Below are 17424 nucleotides of genomic sequence, written 5' to 3' on the forward strand. Positions count from 1 at the left end.
TTACATGGAGCACCATCTGCATGGTTTTCTCATAGATACCCATTTAAGTAAATTACTTGACGCACGCGCGGTGTATTAATATCCTTGGATGTATCACCGTAAACCTATCAAGATCAAGATCTACAATACTGACCCTAAGGAATCGCCACACTGGCTCATTTTTTTTTTATATATATTATAATTTTTTTTACAAATCATAGGTCGGAATTAATCGCCTGCTATTCCGGATACGATTCAAATTATACATGTTGAGAGGTCAGAGTTGAACACAACATTGACATGTGGGAAAGCGCGAGGTATGAAATTTTAATCATGTTAATACAACGAAGACAGGGATCCTTGTAGACCAAACTCATCCTCAGAATTTGACATGCGAGGACTATGAAATACAAACTTCCAATTTTGATGACAATTCGGGATTATTAACTTTCTCGTCGCGATATCAAAACAAAACAACACTGGCAACATGATGAGATCATACAGAGACAGCAGTGGTTCGTCCTCAAGTTCATCGGAAGAAGGTTATGATTCACCATATGTTGGTGGAACATTGAAGATTATACCCTCCTCAACATGTCTTTGGAATATGGTTTGTCTTGATTCAGTGGGGGTGATTTACAGTGATGAATATTTTCCATCACCCTTAGATGTTGTTGATTTTATTTTTGAGAAAACTGGCAATTTTGGACCACTGAAAGAAAAATATAAAGAGCATGTAAGGAATGCACAGGATAGTATGTCCTTCAGCATGTCTGTTAAAGAACTACTTCAATTAACCACGGATATTCGTGAAAGTGTACTAATTCCAGTGTCCAAACAAATAGAGAAAGATTTGGGCAATCTTCATCAGTTAGAATTCAGGTAAAGTATAAGCATGCTAAGTCCATATAATTTTGACATCTTATAAGTGGGTCTCATTGGGGTCTAAGCGGGACATGGGATTGCCGATTTTTTGTAAGCTTGACACGTGAAAGTCAAATTATTGTGCAGGGAAAACAGGAAATAAGAAAAAAATGAGAATTGCTTATTGTACGTACATAGTGTAAGCGGAATACAGGAATCTGACAAAACAATATTAAGCGGGATCCGTGATCAGAACCTCCCAATGAGACCCCCTTGTAAGGTTATTTCTATGTCATGGTCACAGAAAAAACAATAAAAAAATAGTCTTTTCAGATTTCGTAAATTCTTTCTTAGACTAATTTACATGTAGTATGCACATGAACATGATGTAATATTGGTGAAACAAAACCCTTCATGTCTCAAAAATGCCCCTGGTGGTCTTGTTGATGCATGATCGCTCTAAGCTGCGGGAGGTCATTGGTTGGAACATAGGCAGGGTCAAATCAAATACTTGAAAATTGGTATTCAAATTAATACAGCTTCTCTGCTCAGCATGCCGCACTAAGGAGTAAGAGTAAAGACTGGTCAGCTCTAAGTTAGAATAATAAGTTCAGTGTTACATTTTAGGTGACATGTCTTCCTGCGGATTGGTTCCTTGTGAACTAGCACCTTAAAAAATCATACTAAGATCTAGAGTGTTGGTATAGTACAAGGCAGGGCAAATATTCATAATGTTAACATGTTCTTGTCTTGAAAATATAGCCGCTGGACGTAAAGCAGCCATTTATTATCATCATCATCTTTCCTTTAATTGAATTTAAAATTTGCTTACGATTACTAATGTTAACACTCACCATTTGTACATGTAACATACTATGTTAGCAGCTATATATAGGTTGGATTACATTTGTATGTCCTTCACCAATGAGCAAATCAGATCCTGCATAGAAAGCTACATTTGTCATGTTTGTAGTTGTTTTTGTACGCATGTATAAAAGGCCACTAGATATATATATATAGTGGTATAATATTTTGGCAATGAAGTAATAGTGCACATGGTACATGATCATGTAAATGTAGCTACTTGTGTTCCAGGGAAACATACATGTAGGTATTGCCTGTTTTATCAGTATTTAGTATGGAGGCTGAAAAAATTGTAACAAATCACAATTTTTTCTTGCAAAATGCCTCTGACATCTTTCCCAAATTATACATTGTACAATGTAGGCTGTTGTACATGTACTTAGGTACATGTACTGTAAGTGGAACAATTGGTATCAAATGATTGAAACAGATTTTAGTTCCATAAATATATACTATTAAATGACTAGACCTCATTTTGTGTGTCGCTTCTCTTCCTTCCACTATAAATTAATCATCATGCCTCTGTGTCCTATAGGTACCCTGCATAGTTTAGTACCCATTCCATTTGTCATCCATTCTTATGATTATCCTGTATGGGTTATTTTTGGAGGAAAACCGGAAAAAAGTGCTTCCGGTTTGCATTTTTCTGTATACTTTGAAGTCTTTGAACATACATGCATGTATACTTAATGAAAAAAGTGAATTTGCTATCTGCTATCATTTTCAGGTTAACTATCCACGGTGGTCACAGAGTTAAATAAATAGAGAGGGTCTATATACAATGTAATATGTCAATCAGACAATGACTGCTGAGAATCGATTAGTAAACTGAGAATTGATGGTAAAAAGCAAATTCACTTTGATGGATAAATAGTAATGAATGTTCATAATATACAGATTTATAAACGCTATAATAGAATTGAAATATTAAAAAACAAAAACAAAATGGGAATTTAGAAAAAAAGGACATGAAGGAGGAGTTGGGCTAGAAAAACAATTGTCTTGTCCCTAAGTACCTACATGTATGACTTTTGATACATTTTCTGAAAAAAATTCTCGAGTCATATTAAAGTCTTTTACAAAATTCATAGGGTCACTAAGCATGCTAAGTATATGAGATACAGAGGGTCTATATTATATATCAATGACCGCTGTGGATCAATTAGTACACTGAGAATTGATAGTAAAAAGCAAACACACTTTATTTATAGTAATGAATGTTCATAATGTACTAAATGTATATATGCTCATATTGAAATTAATCATTGTTAATAGAAAACAAAAACATGACAATTTTGAAAAAAAAGAAGAGATGGGGTAGAAAAACAATTGTCCTGTCCTCAAGTACATTGTACATGCACCTACATGTATGACTTTTGATACCTTTCCTAAAATTCTCAGGTCATTAAATCTTTTACAAAAATTCATCCTACAACACTTAACACACCTTCAACTACACTCTGAATGCGTGTGATTTCGCAGGTGTGTTCTAGTATATATAATTAAACAACCCCACTTATCAGTCAAGGGTATAACTTAAATAAGTTATTAGAAAAAAATAACATACATGTACATTGTGTACTTGTCGTGGGCTAAAATATCTAAAAACATCTGTGATAACATATATGATACATGTTAAATGTTCCAAAGTGACAATACACATCCTCTGTTATGTTGCAATGTATACAAGTTCTATAATGTCTATTGACATTGGTAATCATGTTAATGTTATTGTCATTATCATGATTATGTGTACTAAACTTTAGTAAGATATTATACTGTATAGTATACTATTATAGTTTGGCAATCATGCATAGTACAGCTACAAATGTACACAATGTATGTTATTACAGAAAAAATATGTCCATATTAACTAAAGGGTGTTACATGCATTTCAGCTTCTCTACATAACTTCCATGACTTCAATGCCTTTGCTCAGACATTTATCTTTTTTCACCTATTTCAGGCACAAATTAGATAGTGCAGATCCTATTAATTTCATCAATGCTGTTCAAGTAATGATAGCCTATCAGGATGCCCATTGTTTTGATAGAAAAGGATATAGAAAATCTGTTGGTGGTGTGCCAGAAGATATGTTTGTGGATATGGTCAAAGAATTCTCTAAATTGTGTAGACTGCTGCCTCTGTGAGTATTTTACAGTTTTGTAATGTACTATGTTATTAGACATAAGTGTACATGTACATTGTACACTGTTCAATGAATAATAGTGAAACCACTAAAGAAATGAACTACAGGATTTTAAAAACTACATTGCTTTAAAATATAATTTTTCGATCAGGTTAAAGAATTACAATTTTTTAAAAAGACTGATGAAGTCAATCAAGTTTTAATACATAAAACTTGTAAAAAGAAATGTAGGAAATGGTGTATACCTAAACTTAACTAATGAACTGACGGTTATTCAAATAAAGCAACACTTTAGGGTAGTATGATTGCCATTGATACAAATCTTCACCAGAGACAAAACAGCATAGAAGTTAACAACTTACTATAGCCTAGGTCACCATATAGCCTTCAACAATGAGCAAAATGAATACCGCATAGTAAGGTTCTCATCATACCATATTTTCTCGCATCAATTTGCTTCAATGATAATATTCATAGCTATAGGCATTTCCAATTGAACAGGGCTGTTTTTATACGCCGTCAAAATTTTGACGGGACGTATTATGGTATACAAATGTCAGGTGTCCGTCCGTCTGTCTGTCTGGCGTAAACATGTCGCACCGTAACTTGAGAACAACTTATCCAAATTTCATGAAACTTCATATAGTTGTTTCTTATGATGGTCAAATGATCTGTATACTTTTTGGTGAAAATAAGGCTTAAAATTTTTGAGTTACGGCACTTTATAACTAAAACAGGGGTGTGTTTTTTTTTCACATGTCGCACTGTATCTCAAAAATGATTCTTGATTATGACTTAAAACTTTAAACACTTCTTTGATATATTAATCTCAATATCTGTATATTTTTTTGGTGATGATTCAAAATTTCATTTTTGAGTTATTGAGTATTTTGTAAAAAAAAGGGGAGGATTTTTTTTACATGTTGTGCCGTATCTCAAAAACAATTTATGATTATTGCTTAAAACTTTACACATTTCTTTGTTCTATTAATCTAAAGATCTGTATACTTTTTGGTGATTATTAAAAATTTTATTTTTGAGTTATTGAGTATAATTTGAAACAGGGGAGGGTTTTTTACATGTCACGCCGTATCTCAAAAATAAGTTATGATTATTGCTTAAAACTTTACACACTTCTTTGATATATTAATCTAACGATCTGTATACTTTTTGGTTTTGATTCAAAATTTTATTTTGGTAATATTTAGTTTTTGTAAAAAAAAAACAGGGTGGGGGGTTTCACATGTCCCGCCGTGTCTCTAAAACAATATATGGTTATTGCTTAAAACTTTCTCATAAACTCTTTATGATTATTGCACAAGACTTCCACATAAGACGTCGGGCATATCATGCGCTCATGGCGCAGCTGTTTATTAAATTTTATTGGGTTCATTGTTTGTTTGTTTTTCAGACCAGGTTCAGCATTCATTGGGAACACAGAGATTTGTCTGGACAAGAGAGTTCAAGTTACAGCAAAGTCAGATATAATTTTAGTACCAGGAGCTTATTCTGTTGACATCCTTTCAAAGACTGTTACAGGAAAAAGAAGAAAGCCTCATGTTGTGTCAGTTGTAGAGGTATGATGAATGATATAAATACCTTTACAAAGTATTACACATACATGTACTCTGCACATTAAAGAAACCACTTGCAACAAATCGTTCCATGATGGCTGTTACAGAATAAAATTTCTGATCCTTTGTCATGATGTATTGGCCTATACTTTCTATCCTCTTTTGTTTAAATTACAGTCAAAGTTTACACCCTTCATGTCAGTTAAACCACTTTGCAGAATCTACCTATCATGCCTATAGAATTTGATATTAATTTGTGCTTGATATACATGAAATATTTACTACTTGACATTTTGCAAAATAACCAAATCTTTATATAACCACTATTTAAAGTTCATGGTTATTCTACATATGCATGTTAATGGTGTTGATTTTATTGTTTCTCTTACTCCTATTACATACAATAAAAAATCTTATACAATTTATAATGTATTTAATGTAATAACAAATTTTAAAGTACACACAATTTATTGTGTTTTATTTTTCAAAATATTTTTTTCTTTCATTACAAATGTTTTATTTTCCGTAAACATGATATACAATTACTCTTATACATGTTATATATTTAAATTCCTTTATCGTTTATCCAATATCTTACCCAAGGATAAACTACTATATACTGTATGAAATATTCAACTAAAATTCCTTTTACCAGAACATGCAGAAAGGCTGGTGTAAACCAGTATCATGGTTAATGTTCAAATTTTCATAAACTGAATTTCAGTTACATAATGAACTGTATATTATTATATTTTAGGTTAAGAACTTAGAACATTCAGTCAATAAAAACCATATTGGAATGGCACAAGAAAAAAGAAGACATTCAAATGCATGTAGTGAAGCTAATGGAAATAAAATGTCTGTTCATGCTGAGAAGCCAATATATCAATGGTTTAGCCCAGATATATTGGCAAAACATGGAGGAGACTTACTCTTACTTGACCAGTTCTTCACAGGACAACTGGATGGAACAGATGGCCTGAGAGAGTATCGCCCTGGGGTTATAGTAGTTGGAACTGAAGTATGTAGCATTAACATATCTTAAAATTGAATAAGAATTAAAGTCGTGCAGTTTGTGCTTGCTGACAGAAATGTTATGACTTGGTGCAGATTGCATTCATCTTTTTGACAGCTGTATAACAACATGTACATTCATGACATTGTAGATGTATTTAGCAAAAAAACGTTTTTTGACAGAAGAACAAATATTTACCATGTTTACTATCAAAATTCAACATGTTTAATAGAGTTAAGGTTTTTAATTGCAAGCTGCAAATGTCCCCCTCCCCAAATAAAAAATAAAATGTAACAGGATATTGTTTATAACTTCATGGACAAAATATATAATATTAACTTTGACAGAAGTCTATTCTGTTCAATGGGTTTTATTGTTGTTCTTCATCTGAAATTATCCAAGAGCAAAATAACACACCTCACTACTGTAAGTTTAAGATTACCTTAGCACTGGTTTCAGCAGAATTTTAGTTGTTGACAATACTACTTCTGTGTTAGAGTGGTTGCAAATATTTAACAAATATCAACAAATTAAATTAAAGATTATATTATTTGGCTCAGATTCACTCTCCCTGTCAGATATACATGTATGTGATACATGCACTATAACAGATTAAATCCTAATACTGCATGTGTAATAATAAAATGTAGTAGGAAAAGTATCTGACATCAGTCTAAGGTTATTGTTGGATTGGTCTGAGTTGAGCATTTAAGCTTTTTTCCAGTAACAATAAACAAATTTAAGCCTGGAGAGCTATAACTGGATGCTTTGAGTCTCTGTTTATTTGAAGCAGTTGAACCCCTCTCTACTCCCAGTACTTCTAACTTGCTATGGATCTTAAAAAATACAATCTTATCAAAATACAGATTTTTTTGTCGTCACTTTCATGCAAGAAACTGACAAGCAATCGTTTCACTGGTTTATTTGATGATTACCAAAACAACCAAGTTTTAACTAGTCTTAACACATGACATGGGTAAAATCTCTTTGTTCTTACTGTGCTATAATCTGGATAATGCACCGCAAAGGTGTGCATTAACTACCTCAGATATACTGCACAGTTCAAATCTATTTTTACCTTTAGGGGCGGTTCCTAGATTTTGAAAGGGGCGTTATTCGATCAAATTAAAAAAATATATAACCGAGTGTAGCGAGACTTAAAACGATATTGACGATTTTAAGGCAAAACACGATACTTTGTCCATATCCTAGGGTGAACGACATGTTTATCCCCACCCCGAATCCGACGCCTGCCTTGAAATTACAACAAAATTGAACTTTGTACAAATATCGTAGTTTCAAAATAGGAAAAAAGAAAGGTTTCTCATTCCTTTTTTTTCCATCTTAGCTTGAACATAAAATGTTATTATATTTTGCGTACAACATAAATCTTAAATCAGTGTTTTAAAGTCAGAAATATAGTTAAAACAATTTTTAGTAATTTCCGCCAAAAAAAAAATGTATCTTAGAATATCCGAATAAAAGAAATCTGATTTTGATTAGTTTTAGACTCAATGGAATTTATAATGACTTTTTGAATATCTATTCCCCATATTTTTTAATTGAATTTAAAGGGGGTCATATTTAAGTTTGTTTTAAAACAGGGAGACTAGCTGGAGATCAATCAGACTTCATTTAGATGGATGTGTCTTAAAAATTAATACAGTATACATAGATACAAAGAAATTTGGGGGAGGGGGAGTAAAAGATTGGAAAGAGAAACGTAAAATTTGGTTAATATAACATCTTCCTCGGTTTATCTTTCTCTATTAAAGCATATCATTGATGGAAAGAAATTCAAAAGCACTAACCCTTTCCGTTGTGATTTTTTTTCATACAACGATTTGGAAGTACTCAATTTGTCAAAGTCTTAATCGTCACTTATTAAATAAAGAATGGGAATAGATCTAACAGAAACATTTAAAAAAAAAATCTACCATTAAATCGCAATTTTACAATAAGTCTAAACCCCCAAAGAAAGTTATCAATTTAAAACTTACCAATGAAAGTCGTATTTCCTCCTTTCTTACCCTTCAATAAACTTTCCTCGGATCCGTGGATTGCGGAATATCGTCCACATCTAAAACGTTCACGTAAATTAATGACGTCATGTGTTAAAACAGTTATTGGCCAATCAAATCGGTATATACAATTTAATCTGCACGCGCTCAGGATGACCCTTTAACCCGAACTCCTACGTTGTTCGGGTTAATAAGGGTCACCTGAGCTGTGCAGATTAAATTCTATATACCGACTTGCTTGGTCAATAACTATAACTTGTCATATCCTTGTAATTGAAGGGTAGACAAAAATGAATATAAGTGTCTGCATAGATAGATGGCAAAACAATAATTGGAAGTGCATGATAAATATCTGTAGATGATTGCACGAAGTTTAATTTAATTCCACCTACAAATATGCTCATTGTTCACAAATTATAACCAAATGATTTATCATTCCTATTTATGTTTCAGGTAACATTTACAGTGCTAGAAATCAAGACTGGTCATTTGACTGATGTAAAGAATAAACTATGTGAAGGTGGTCAAGCTACAATATTCTACTCCAAACCAAGAGACTTATTACTCAAGGAAGATCGTGATGTATTGGTGGAGGCATTCACTAGACTAAATAATTGTAAGGTTGACTGAACATGAATTTTCTGTTCAGCTTTCTCAACATTCACATCATCATCTATGCCTGAAAGTGTTTCGAAAGTAGTAGGTCCAGTAAGGCCCCTTTTTGGCCCCAAAATATAGCAGTAGTTACAAAATTGTTAAAATGTAAACGTTTAGTTATATATTGGAAATTAGAATGCTTCTGCAACATAAATATGGGCTGTTTTTGACCATACAATGCACATTTATCGGGTACTAGCATCATTATATTAAGTCATGCTAAATTACGTAAATCTTCACAACTTTAGTTAAATTTTAGACGGTTTCCGTCTTCGATGAAAGTGGCCGCATTTGTGTTCATTCTTAATATTTAAATGTAAGTTGTATTTGATGATAATACATAACATATATAAAGGTTGAGGATGAAAAACGGAAGGGGCCACTGTCATTTTTGACAAAAACCATCTGAAAAGTGACATTTTTTGGCATATTTGATAGATTTTTCATGTTTAAGGTGGCTCGGGTCTATTCAAATTTTCTATCAGAAGTTCTGCATTTTTTGTTATTTTATTCTTTATAGAAAGTGAAATAAATTGGTCGAAAAAAATAGGGGGTCACAGACCATTTGAGCTCAAAATTTTACTTTTAAACAGGTATGTAAAAGGGACCATTTTTCAATGAAATGATAGGGAAAATAGAGGTGTTGACATATTATTATCGGAATATAAAAAAAAAACGTTCTATGACACTTGGTCCAAAACTCCCCCAAAATTGCAATATAAAAAGCTGAAATATAGCTTCAAAGAATGAGCAAATAAAAAACATGGGTCACCGATAAGGAAAAAAAAATATTTTGCATTAAAACCCAAATTTTGGCGGGGAAAATGGTGAAAATGCGTAAAATGTCATTTTGAGCCTTTGAAAAATACACATAATAATGAAAATATTCTTTAAGTGACATAACTACAATGATTTAACAGGAGTTATTGCCCTTTATAGTCCATTTTTAACCATTTTTCGTAAATCTTAGTAATCTTTTACAAAAATCTTCTCCTCTGAAACTACTGGGCCAAATTAATCCAAACTTGGCCACAATCATCTTTAGGGTATCTAGTTTTTAAAAAAATGTGTCCGGTAACCCGGCCATCCAACCAATATGGCCGCCACTGCTAAAAATCAAACATAGAGGTAAAATGCAGTTTTTGGCTTATAACTCAAAAACCAAAGCATTTAGAGCAAATCTGAAACGGATTAAATTGTTTATCAGGTCAAGATCTATCTGCCCTGAAATTTTCAGATGAATGGGACAACCCGTTGTCAGGTTGCTGCCCCTGAATTGGTAATTTTAAGGAAATTTTGCCGTTTTTTGTTATTATCTTGAATATTATTATAGATAGAGATAAACTGTAAAGACCAATTGTGTACAGCAAAGTAAGACTAAAAATAAGTCAACATGACCAAAATAGTCAATTGACCCCCTAAGGAGTTATTGTCCTTTATAGTCAATTTTCATAAAATTTGTAAATTTTTACTAATATTTTCCACTGAAACTACTGGGCCAAGTTCATTATAGATAGAGATAATTATAAGCAGCAAGAATGTTCAGTACAAACACATCACCATCACCAAAACACAATTTTGTCATGAATCCATCTGCGTCCTTTGTTTAATATTCACATAGACCAAGGTGAGCGACACAGGCTTTTTAGAGCCTCTAGTTATGTGTACTTGTTTATAGCAATGTTTTGTATTTAGTAAATTACATGTACATGTTTACTTTAAAAGTTGTAAGAGCTTTGATAAACAATTGTATACTATTGATTGTAAGTTTGTGCTGATTCTAAATGATTATCAAATAAGAACATGTAGTGTGATTGCCAAACGCTGCATCAGAGACCAAAATACATAGAAGTTTTACCACTAAAGGTAATCATATGGCCTTCATCAATGAGCAAAACCCATACTGCATAGTCCCCTATACCAGGGCCTGCAATCACAAATGTAAAACAATGAATGAAAAAAATATGAAATACAGCTACAAACAACAACCACTGAGTTACAAGCTCCTGATCATGACTTGGGTCAGGCACATACAGAAGGTGGTTGGTTTTAACAATGTTTAATAGTGCAAATTAAATCTGATTTCAATATAAATGAAAAATTTACTGACTTAGTTACTTATTTATGTATTTTAAGGAATTTGACATCATTCTTAGAAGTCCCCTATCATCGAAGTCAAAGGTGACTTTAGGTTTGCACTTCATCTGTCTGTCCATCTGTCAGTTTTCAAGACTTTTTTTCTTTAAAATGCTTGAAGATATTGATTTGATATTTGGTGTATTGTTTTGTCATGACAAGTTACAGGTTAATTATCATGATTGGATGAAGAAATCATAAATCTACTACATCATTAACATTTGGACTTGGGATACTGTAAATCAGAAATTAATGCATGCATTTATTTTTGTTACTTTTGGAGAAAAGACAACAAAGCAGATTTTAATTATTGTGATTTCAGGTAAATTTGCATACAGTTATATGTATCAGATATCCGAATGTGAATTCTTATTATTGCGATAATCATTAAAATATACAGTAGTTGTCTCGTTGGCAATCACAACACATTTTCTTGTTGTATATAGATATTTGTTAAAGTTTACTTTAATTGAATGATTACGGTGCTTTGTTATATTTTACATAAACATTGTAAATCAAATTATTTGTTGCATTTTTTATTGAAGATATATTGTAATAAAGCTGCTAAGAGTATTCTCTTGAAATATGTTGTTTGAAAGGTTCAATACTCCACAAATTGTGTTCACAGAACTGCAACTGCAGTGTTGACTGGAGATTATAAGAAAAACAAATTGTGATACCAAGGCTTACAACTACATGAATCATTGTATGTCTAAACTTCCTATACTATAAATTGGTAAGATAAATTCGTTTCACAGTGGCTAGTGACCTAAAGCAATAAAAATAATATATAGTTGATATCTAGAGATATTGGAGTAATTTGATTCTAGAATGCAAGACATAGAGATGCTAATCGAGGGGTTGCAGCATAACTAATTTGTATAAAGTGAGGCAAAAGATTAGTCCAAAACAAACTGACAATGCCATGGCGAAAAACAAATCAAAAACTATGAAAATACAAACAACAGTACACAAAACTGCACAGAAAATTAACCATTAAAAACTTTACATTTTTAGAAGGTATTTTCTTTATAATGTTACGAAATCTTCATCTGTCTATTGTCATTGGTCTTATTTTCATTGTTTAGCAAGTGCTCTATAGAACTGCATATGTTATTTTATGAGTAATAGAATAATTATTTTCTTGCATCATTTACTGGTCTGTCAGACCTGGGACTATTCAACTAACATATAGATTATGTCTCATGTCAGATAAAGTTCATCCTCGTTTCATGGATAAGTTATTAGTGTCATCATGGTCGTGAATAATATTGATTAGGTTTGTTTCTCGGACGCTGTATAAAGCAGTAACTGTATAGGTCAACTGTACCGACTGTTTGAGCGCTTTTAGTTAAAAGTCAGTTAAGGTGTTCGTGTTTGTATGACAAAGTTCCTCTGGCATCGACCTTTTCTTGGTGTTCATTGGTTAGTGCGCTTGGACATGTCGCATAGTATATATATGATAGTATTATATTATAGTCCCATGTTAGTGTTGAACATTTCTATTAGTTGTAAGGTTTACAATTTCGTTGGGTAGGCATAGGGTTCATCCGACCTTTAATTTGTTTACATGGATCATTGATATGTTAAGTGTACGTGGTACTTGTAATGCGTCGGGCATATATAAATGAATTGCAAAAATATAATCAATCACAACCAGTTAAGTAGGCGATATATTCAGTCAACGTCTGCAAACTGATTTATATATAATTGTACTGTATTAAATATAGTAAAAGGTTAACGCTAATCTGTTTAATAGCTTAGTATTCGAACTGTTCATATACGAAAAGTCCTAAGTATTACTACATAATCTTATCTTATCTTTTACTTGAACTGACTAAATCTTTTAATGTCCTGTAATGAAATAAAAGAGAGGCGAAAGATACCAAAGGGACATACAGACTCACAATTCTAAAATAATCCAACAACTCCCAAACTAAAGAAGAAAAGGACAAATAATAGTTTACAAAACACAACATAAAAAACAAAAGACTAAGCAACACGAACCCCACAATAACTGAGGGTGAACTCAGGCGCTCCAAAGGAGGGAGTAAACATAGCCCGCTCCACATGTGGCACCCGACGAAGTTCTTATGTTAGTACAAACCCGGTAATGAGTCGAATTGGGTAGGTCAAATTCGAGGAATAGGGAACAGGATAAAGTTAGATCATTTGGAACATATCCGCTATCGTCTTTGAAGTGGATATTCCATAACGGTCTACCAGCTTGTGATGGCGTCCGTAAAACTCCAACTTCAATAGAAACTCTTGGTTCAATTGCTACCTTGTAAGCCTGCTTCTTAGTTTTTACTAGAACACACCCGTGATATCGCGGGTCCGTGACTGAATTAAAGTAAATAACTATGCGCAAGCCTTATTTTAGTATTAGTACTGTCATCTGATAAAGTCATGCCGATTATAAGATACACAATTTCTCTGCTTTCAAATCTTTCTGTTTGAACCCGTCGAACTGGAACTTATCAATTATTGGTAATATTAATTATTTGGAAAACAAAAGGTCCTGGAATTATTTTTTTTTATGGAGTATTTTTTAATCAACAGCATTGTCCTATATTAGTTATAAATAAAATTGAATTCTTTAATTCGCTGTTTTACGTCATGCCCGCTAACAAATGAAACTTATTTTTAGTCCAGATTTTTAGTATTCGTATTGTTATCTTAGAAAGTCTTACGTATTGAAATACTACAATAGGTAACAATTTGACAATTTAGTAGTGTCAACCCTGTGATTATGACCCGTGTATATAGCATATTAATCCCGAATACACCGTTTGGTGGTGCGCCTGTCAGATGCAGAACGTACAGATAAGGTAATAGGTAACAGGTGATTATACTATTGGTATCGGTATCGGACTCGACCCGAAACTTCCTAATTATTGGCAATATTAATCACGTGGAAAACAAAATGGCCTGGAGTGGTGTAATTTTTAATCTACACCTTTGTACTATATTAGTTGTATATAAACTTGAATTCTTTGATTCGTCGTTTTTACGTGATGACGGCTGACAAATTGGACCTCGTAATTTTAGTATTATAGATATAGATTAGACCGTTGGTTATCCAATTTCAATGGTTTTACATTAGTCATTGTCGGGTCTTTGTAACTTGTTGTCAGGTATGAGCCAATGCTGCACGTTGAATGCCGTTCTTTGACCTATAATGGTTTCCTTACACAAATTGTGGCTTGGATGTAGAGCTGTTTCATTGGCACTAATACCACATCTTCTTATATCTATGCGCACCTTAGAAGTATTCCATACACCAAATAAAGTTGACTTGTTCCTTATAATACTTATAATAACCAAGAAAATACTTATCTTGGAAAACATCAAATTGGCCCATAAACCATAAAAATAAGATGATCTACTGTTTAAGGGCGTACATTTGATTTCTAACAAAATAACAATAATTTGGTAGTCGTGTTTTAAAGCCTGCAAGGTTTGCACCGACTTATAAATCAAGTAACAAGGAGATACCTCTCTATCAACACCAAATCATCTATGAATGCTTTGTCTAACATTGACACTTCTTAAAAATACTTCGTCATGTTATTTTGTTGAGTCACGTGAGCTAGAGCAAAATGAGTTATAATCCTCTTGATGACAATATTGTGTGGTACTTATACTTTTAACAAGTTTTACAAAATTCACTTCAATTTGTCTCTCTGTCTGAATTTTTCATCTTTAATCAATACAATGAAGTGAAGTATGTTTTTTGTAAACTTGTAAAAGGATCTACGAAGAATATACTATAAGAACTTGTTAAGTGCTAGAAGTTGATAAAAAAAAAAATTGATTTAAGTAGATTTCACTCCTTCGTTACACTTAATAGACACTAAATTATGGTGTTCGTAACTGCTTTTTCCTGTAAGCTTTGTCCTTAAATCAAACTAAATATAAAGGTCGGAATCGCTAAAAAGAAATTTTAAAGTATAGAATATTTACTAAGACAGTATTGCTTTTGCGAGTGGAAAAGCTTAGCTATAGGTTATCTGTGTGTGTTGTTTTAGCGTCTTTTTTCCCCCCAGAGATGTGTGACAATATGATGGCTTAAAATATATATATAAATATATATTATATATATTTACATTTATATTTAGGATTATATATTCTCAAAAATGTTTATTAAATTGAATAGAATTCAGGGGAATATCTATTAAGAAAAACATGACCTTGTAAAAGGTTGTTCAATTGACCTCTATAGGTTATATATATATATATATACATGTTTACATTCAGACCAGATGGTGACATGTAGCAATTAGTTAAAACACGAGAAATACGTGCATTCTTTGACCATCAATCTCCAGGTTGGTCAAAACATGTCAAAACATGTCAAATAGAGACAACTTAATAGATATTCATCCCTGTATCTTTTGATTTAAGACTATAATGGTCAAATTAATAGAAACCTTGACACCGTTATATTTTGTATATATACTTGTGTATTTGATTGTATGAATTAGACCGGCTCAGGCAAGCTAATAAACGATAACAAATTCCATCTTGTTATAAACTCTTTTTGGTTAACCGTGACAGGACGAATTCTGAAAAATACTAAGGTACGTGTGATATTTTATTTGATAATCTTAATTATTATATTCTCGAAAAATGGCTGAACAAGAATTTAATGTAGGGTTAGTTTTTCAAAATTTAGCAACACAAGTTCAAGGTCTTACTCAAAAATTAACAGCAAACGGTGTCAATTCGATAGTTGAAGGCTTTGACGGTTCAAATTCAGAAAAATATTCTCAATGGATTCGATCTATAGAAAAATATGCAATGATTACAAATTTAGGTCCGAATGATTGTAAAATGATATGTTATCAAACATCTGTAGGGCCAGTAAGCGATTTCATTGCTAGGTGGTTAAGAGAAACTGATCAGGTGAATAATAATTGGGATAATCTAAAAACTCAATTGAATTTTCGTTATGGGCATATTCCTGATGCATCATATGCATTTGAACTTTTGAACAAGGTTAATCAAAAAATTGGCGAAAATGTTCCCATATTTGGAGAACGAATTTTAACGTTAGCAACAGATGCTTTTAGAGGGCAAGATATCAATCAACCAATAGTTCAACTTCAATTCGTTAACTTTTTCATAAATGGGTTGTATCAGGATTATTTGAGAATGAAAATAATGCGTGAAAATCCACAAACTTTGGCTCAAGCAGTAAACTCGGCAATGGCTGAAACACAATTAAGACGAAAATTTGACTTAAAGAAAAATAACAGTAATGAGCGTAATATAACTCCAATGGACATATCGCATTACCGAGAAATAGGTGTGAAATGTAACAATTGTAACAGATTTGGCCATAAGGCAAAATATTGTCGGGATAAAACTAAATTTCATGTCAACACAGTAAGTTCGCGTGCCGAATTACATGTACCCCGAGGCAATTTTAATGACAATACGATAGGTAATAATGCAAATACATATCATAGAAGGTTTAATTCTGTACAAAACAATTTTAATGACAACACGATAGGTAATAATGCAAATACATATCCTAGAAGGTTTAATTCTGTACAAAACAAGTCTGACTCGACAGGACAACAAAGAAGAACATTCTTCTGTTGGAACTGTGGTAAACCAGGTCATTATGAAAGAAATTGTAGGGCAAGATCAAATGAACAATTTAGGAAACCGAGGGAAAATTTAAACTAAGACGGTCTCTTTATGCTGAAGCCAATAGGGAGACTTTTAAGGGAATTAAGGGAAATAAGAGGTTTGAGAGAAAAATTAATTATAGATATACAAAACCTGTATATAATATATATGAATCATGGTTAAAAAAAATAAATAACAACTCAACAGACTTTAACAATGCATGTTCTAACAATTCTACCTATCACGAGAATAAAAATTATTATAAAAAATCTAACAATCGTAATACAAAACCGGAAGTAAACAAAGGAAATATGGCGCGAAATTCAAAATTCAACGGAAATGAAAAGGTTAGAGCGCGAAATTCAAATATACAAAATAGAAATTTTGAAACTTATCAAGAACAAAAATCATTTGAAAATGCATCAGAAAACAAAATTGAAAATGAATCTGAACAAGTAGAAACATTTGAAATTAATTTAGCGGGAAATCCAAATTCTTGTTTGATTAAAATTGCACATATGAAAG

The 17424-nt window shown here is 32.3% G+C and overlaps 2 protein-coding genes across 2 annotated transcripts; both read left to right on the top strand.

Moving 5' to 3' along the window:
* The first annotated feature begins 241 nt into the window (after positions 1-241).
* On the top strand, positions 242-9277 carry LOC139523146 (uncharacterized). The gene is made up of 5 exons (XM_071316948.1): positions 242-861; positions 3674-3853; positions 5268-5433; positions 6188-6451; positions 8920-9277. The coding sequence occupies exons 1-5, from the start codon at positions 467-469 to the stop codon at positions 9094-9096; spliced, it is 1182 nt and encodes a 393-aa protein (XP_071173049.1). The 5' UTR covers positions 242-466; the 3' UTR covers positions 9097-9277.
* A 6041-nt stretch (positions 9278-15318) lies between these two features.
* LOC139523147 (uncharacterized) lies at positions 15319-17102 on the top strand. Its single transcript, XM_071316949.1, has 2 exons — positions 15319-16708; positions 16778-17102. Exons 1-2 carry the CDS (start codon positions 15892-15894, stop codon positions 16954-16956), a joined length of 996 nt encoding a protein of 331 aa, XP_071173050.1. The 5' UTR covers positions 15319-15891; the 3' UTR covers positions 16957-17102.
* Positions 17103-17424: the final 322 nt, after the last annotated feature.

The sequence above is a fragment of the Mytilus edulis genome, chromosome 5, assembly GCF_963676685.1.
Source record: "Mytilus edulis chromosome 5, xbMytEdul2.2, whole genome shotgun sequence".
NCBI lineage: Eukaryota > Metazoa > Mollusca > Bivalvia > Mytilida > Mytilidae > Mytilus > Mytilus edulis.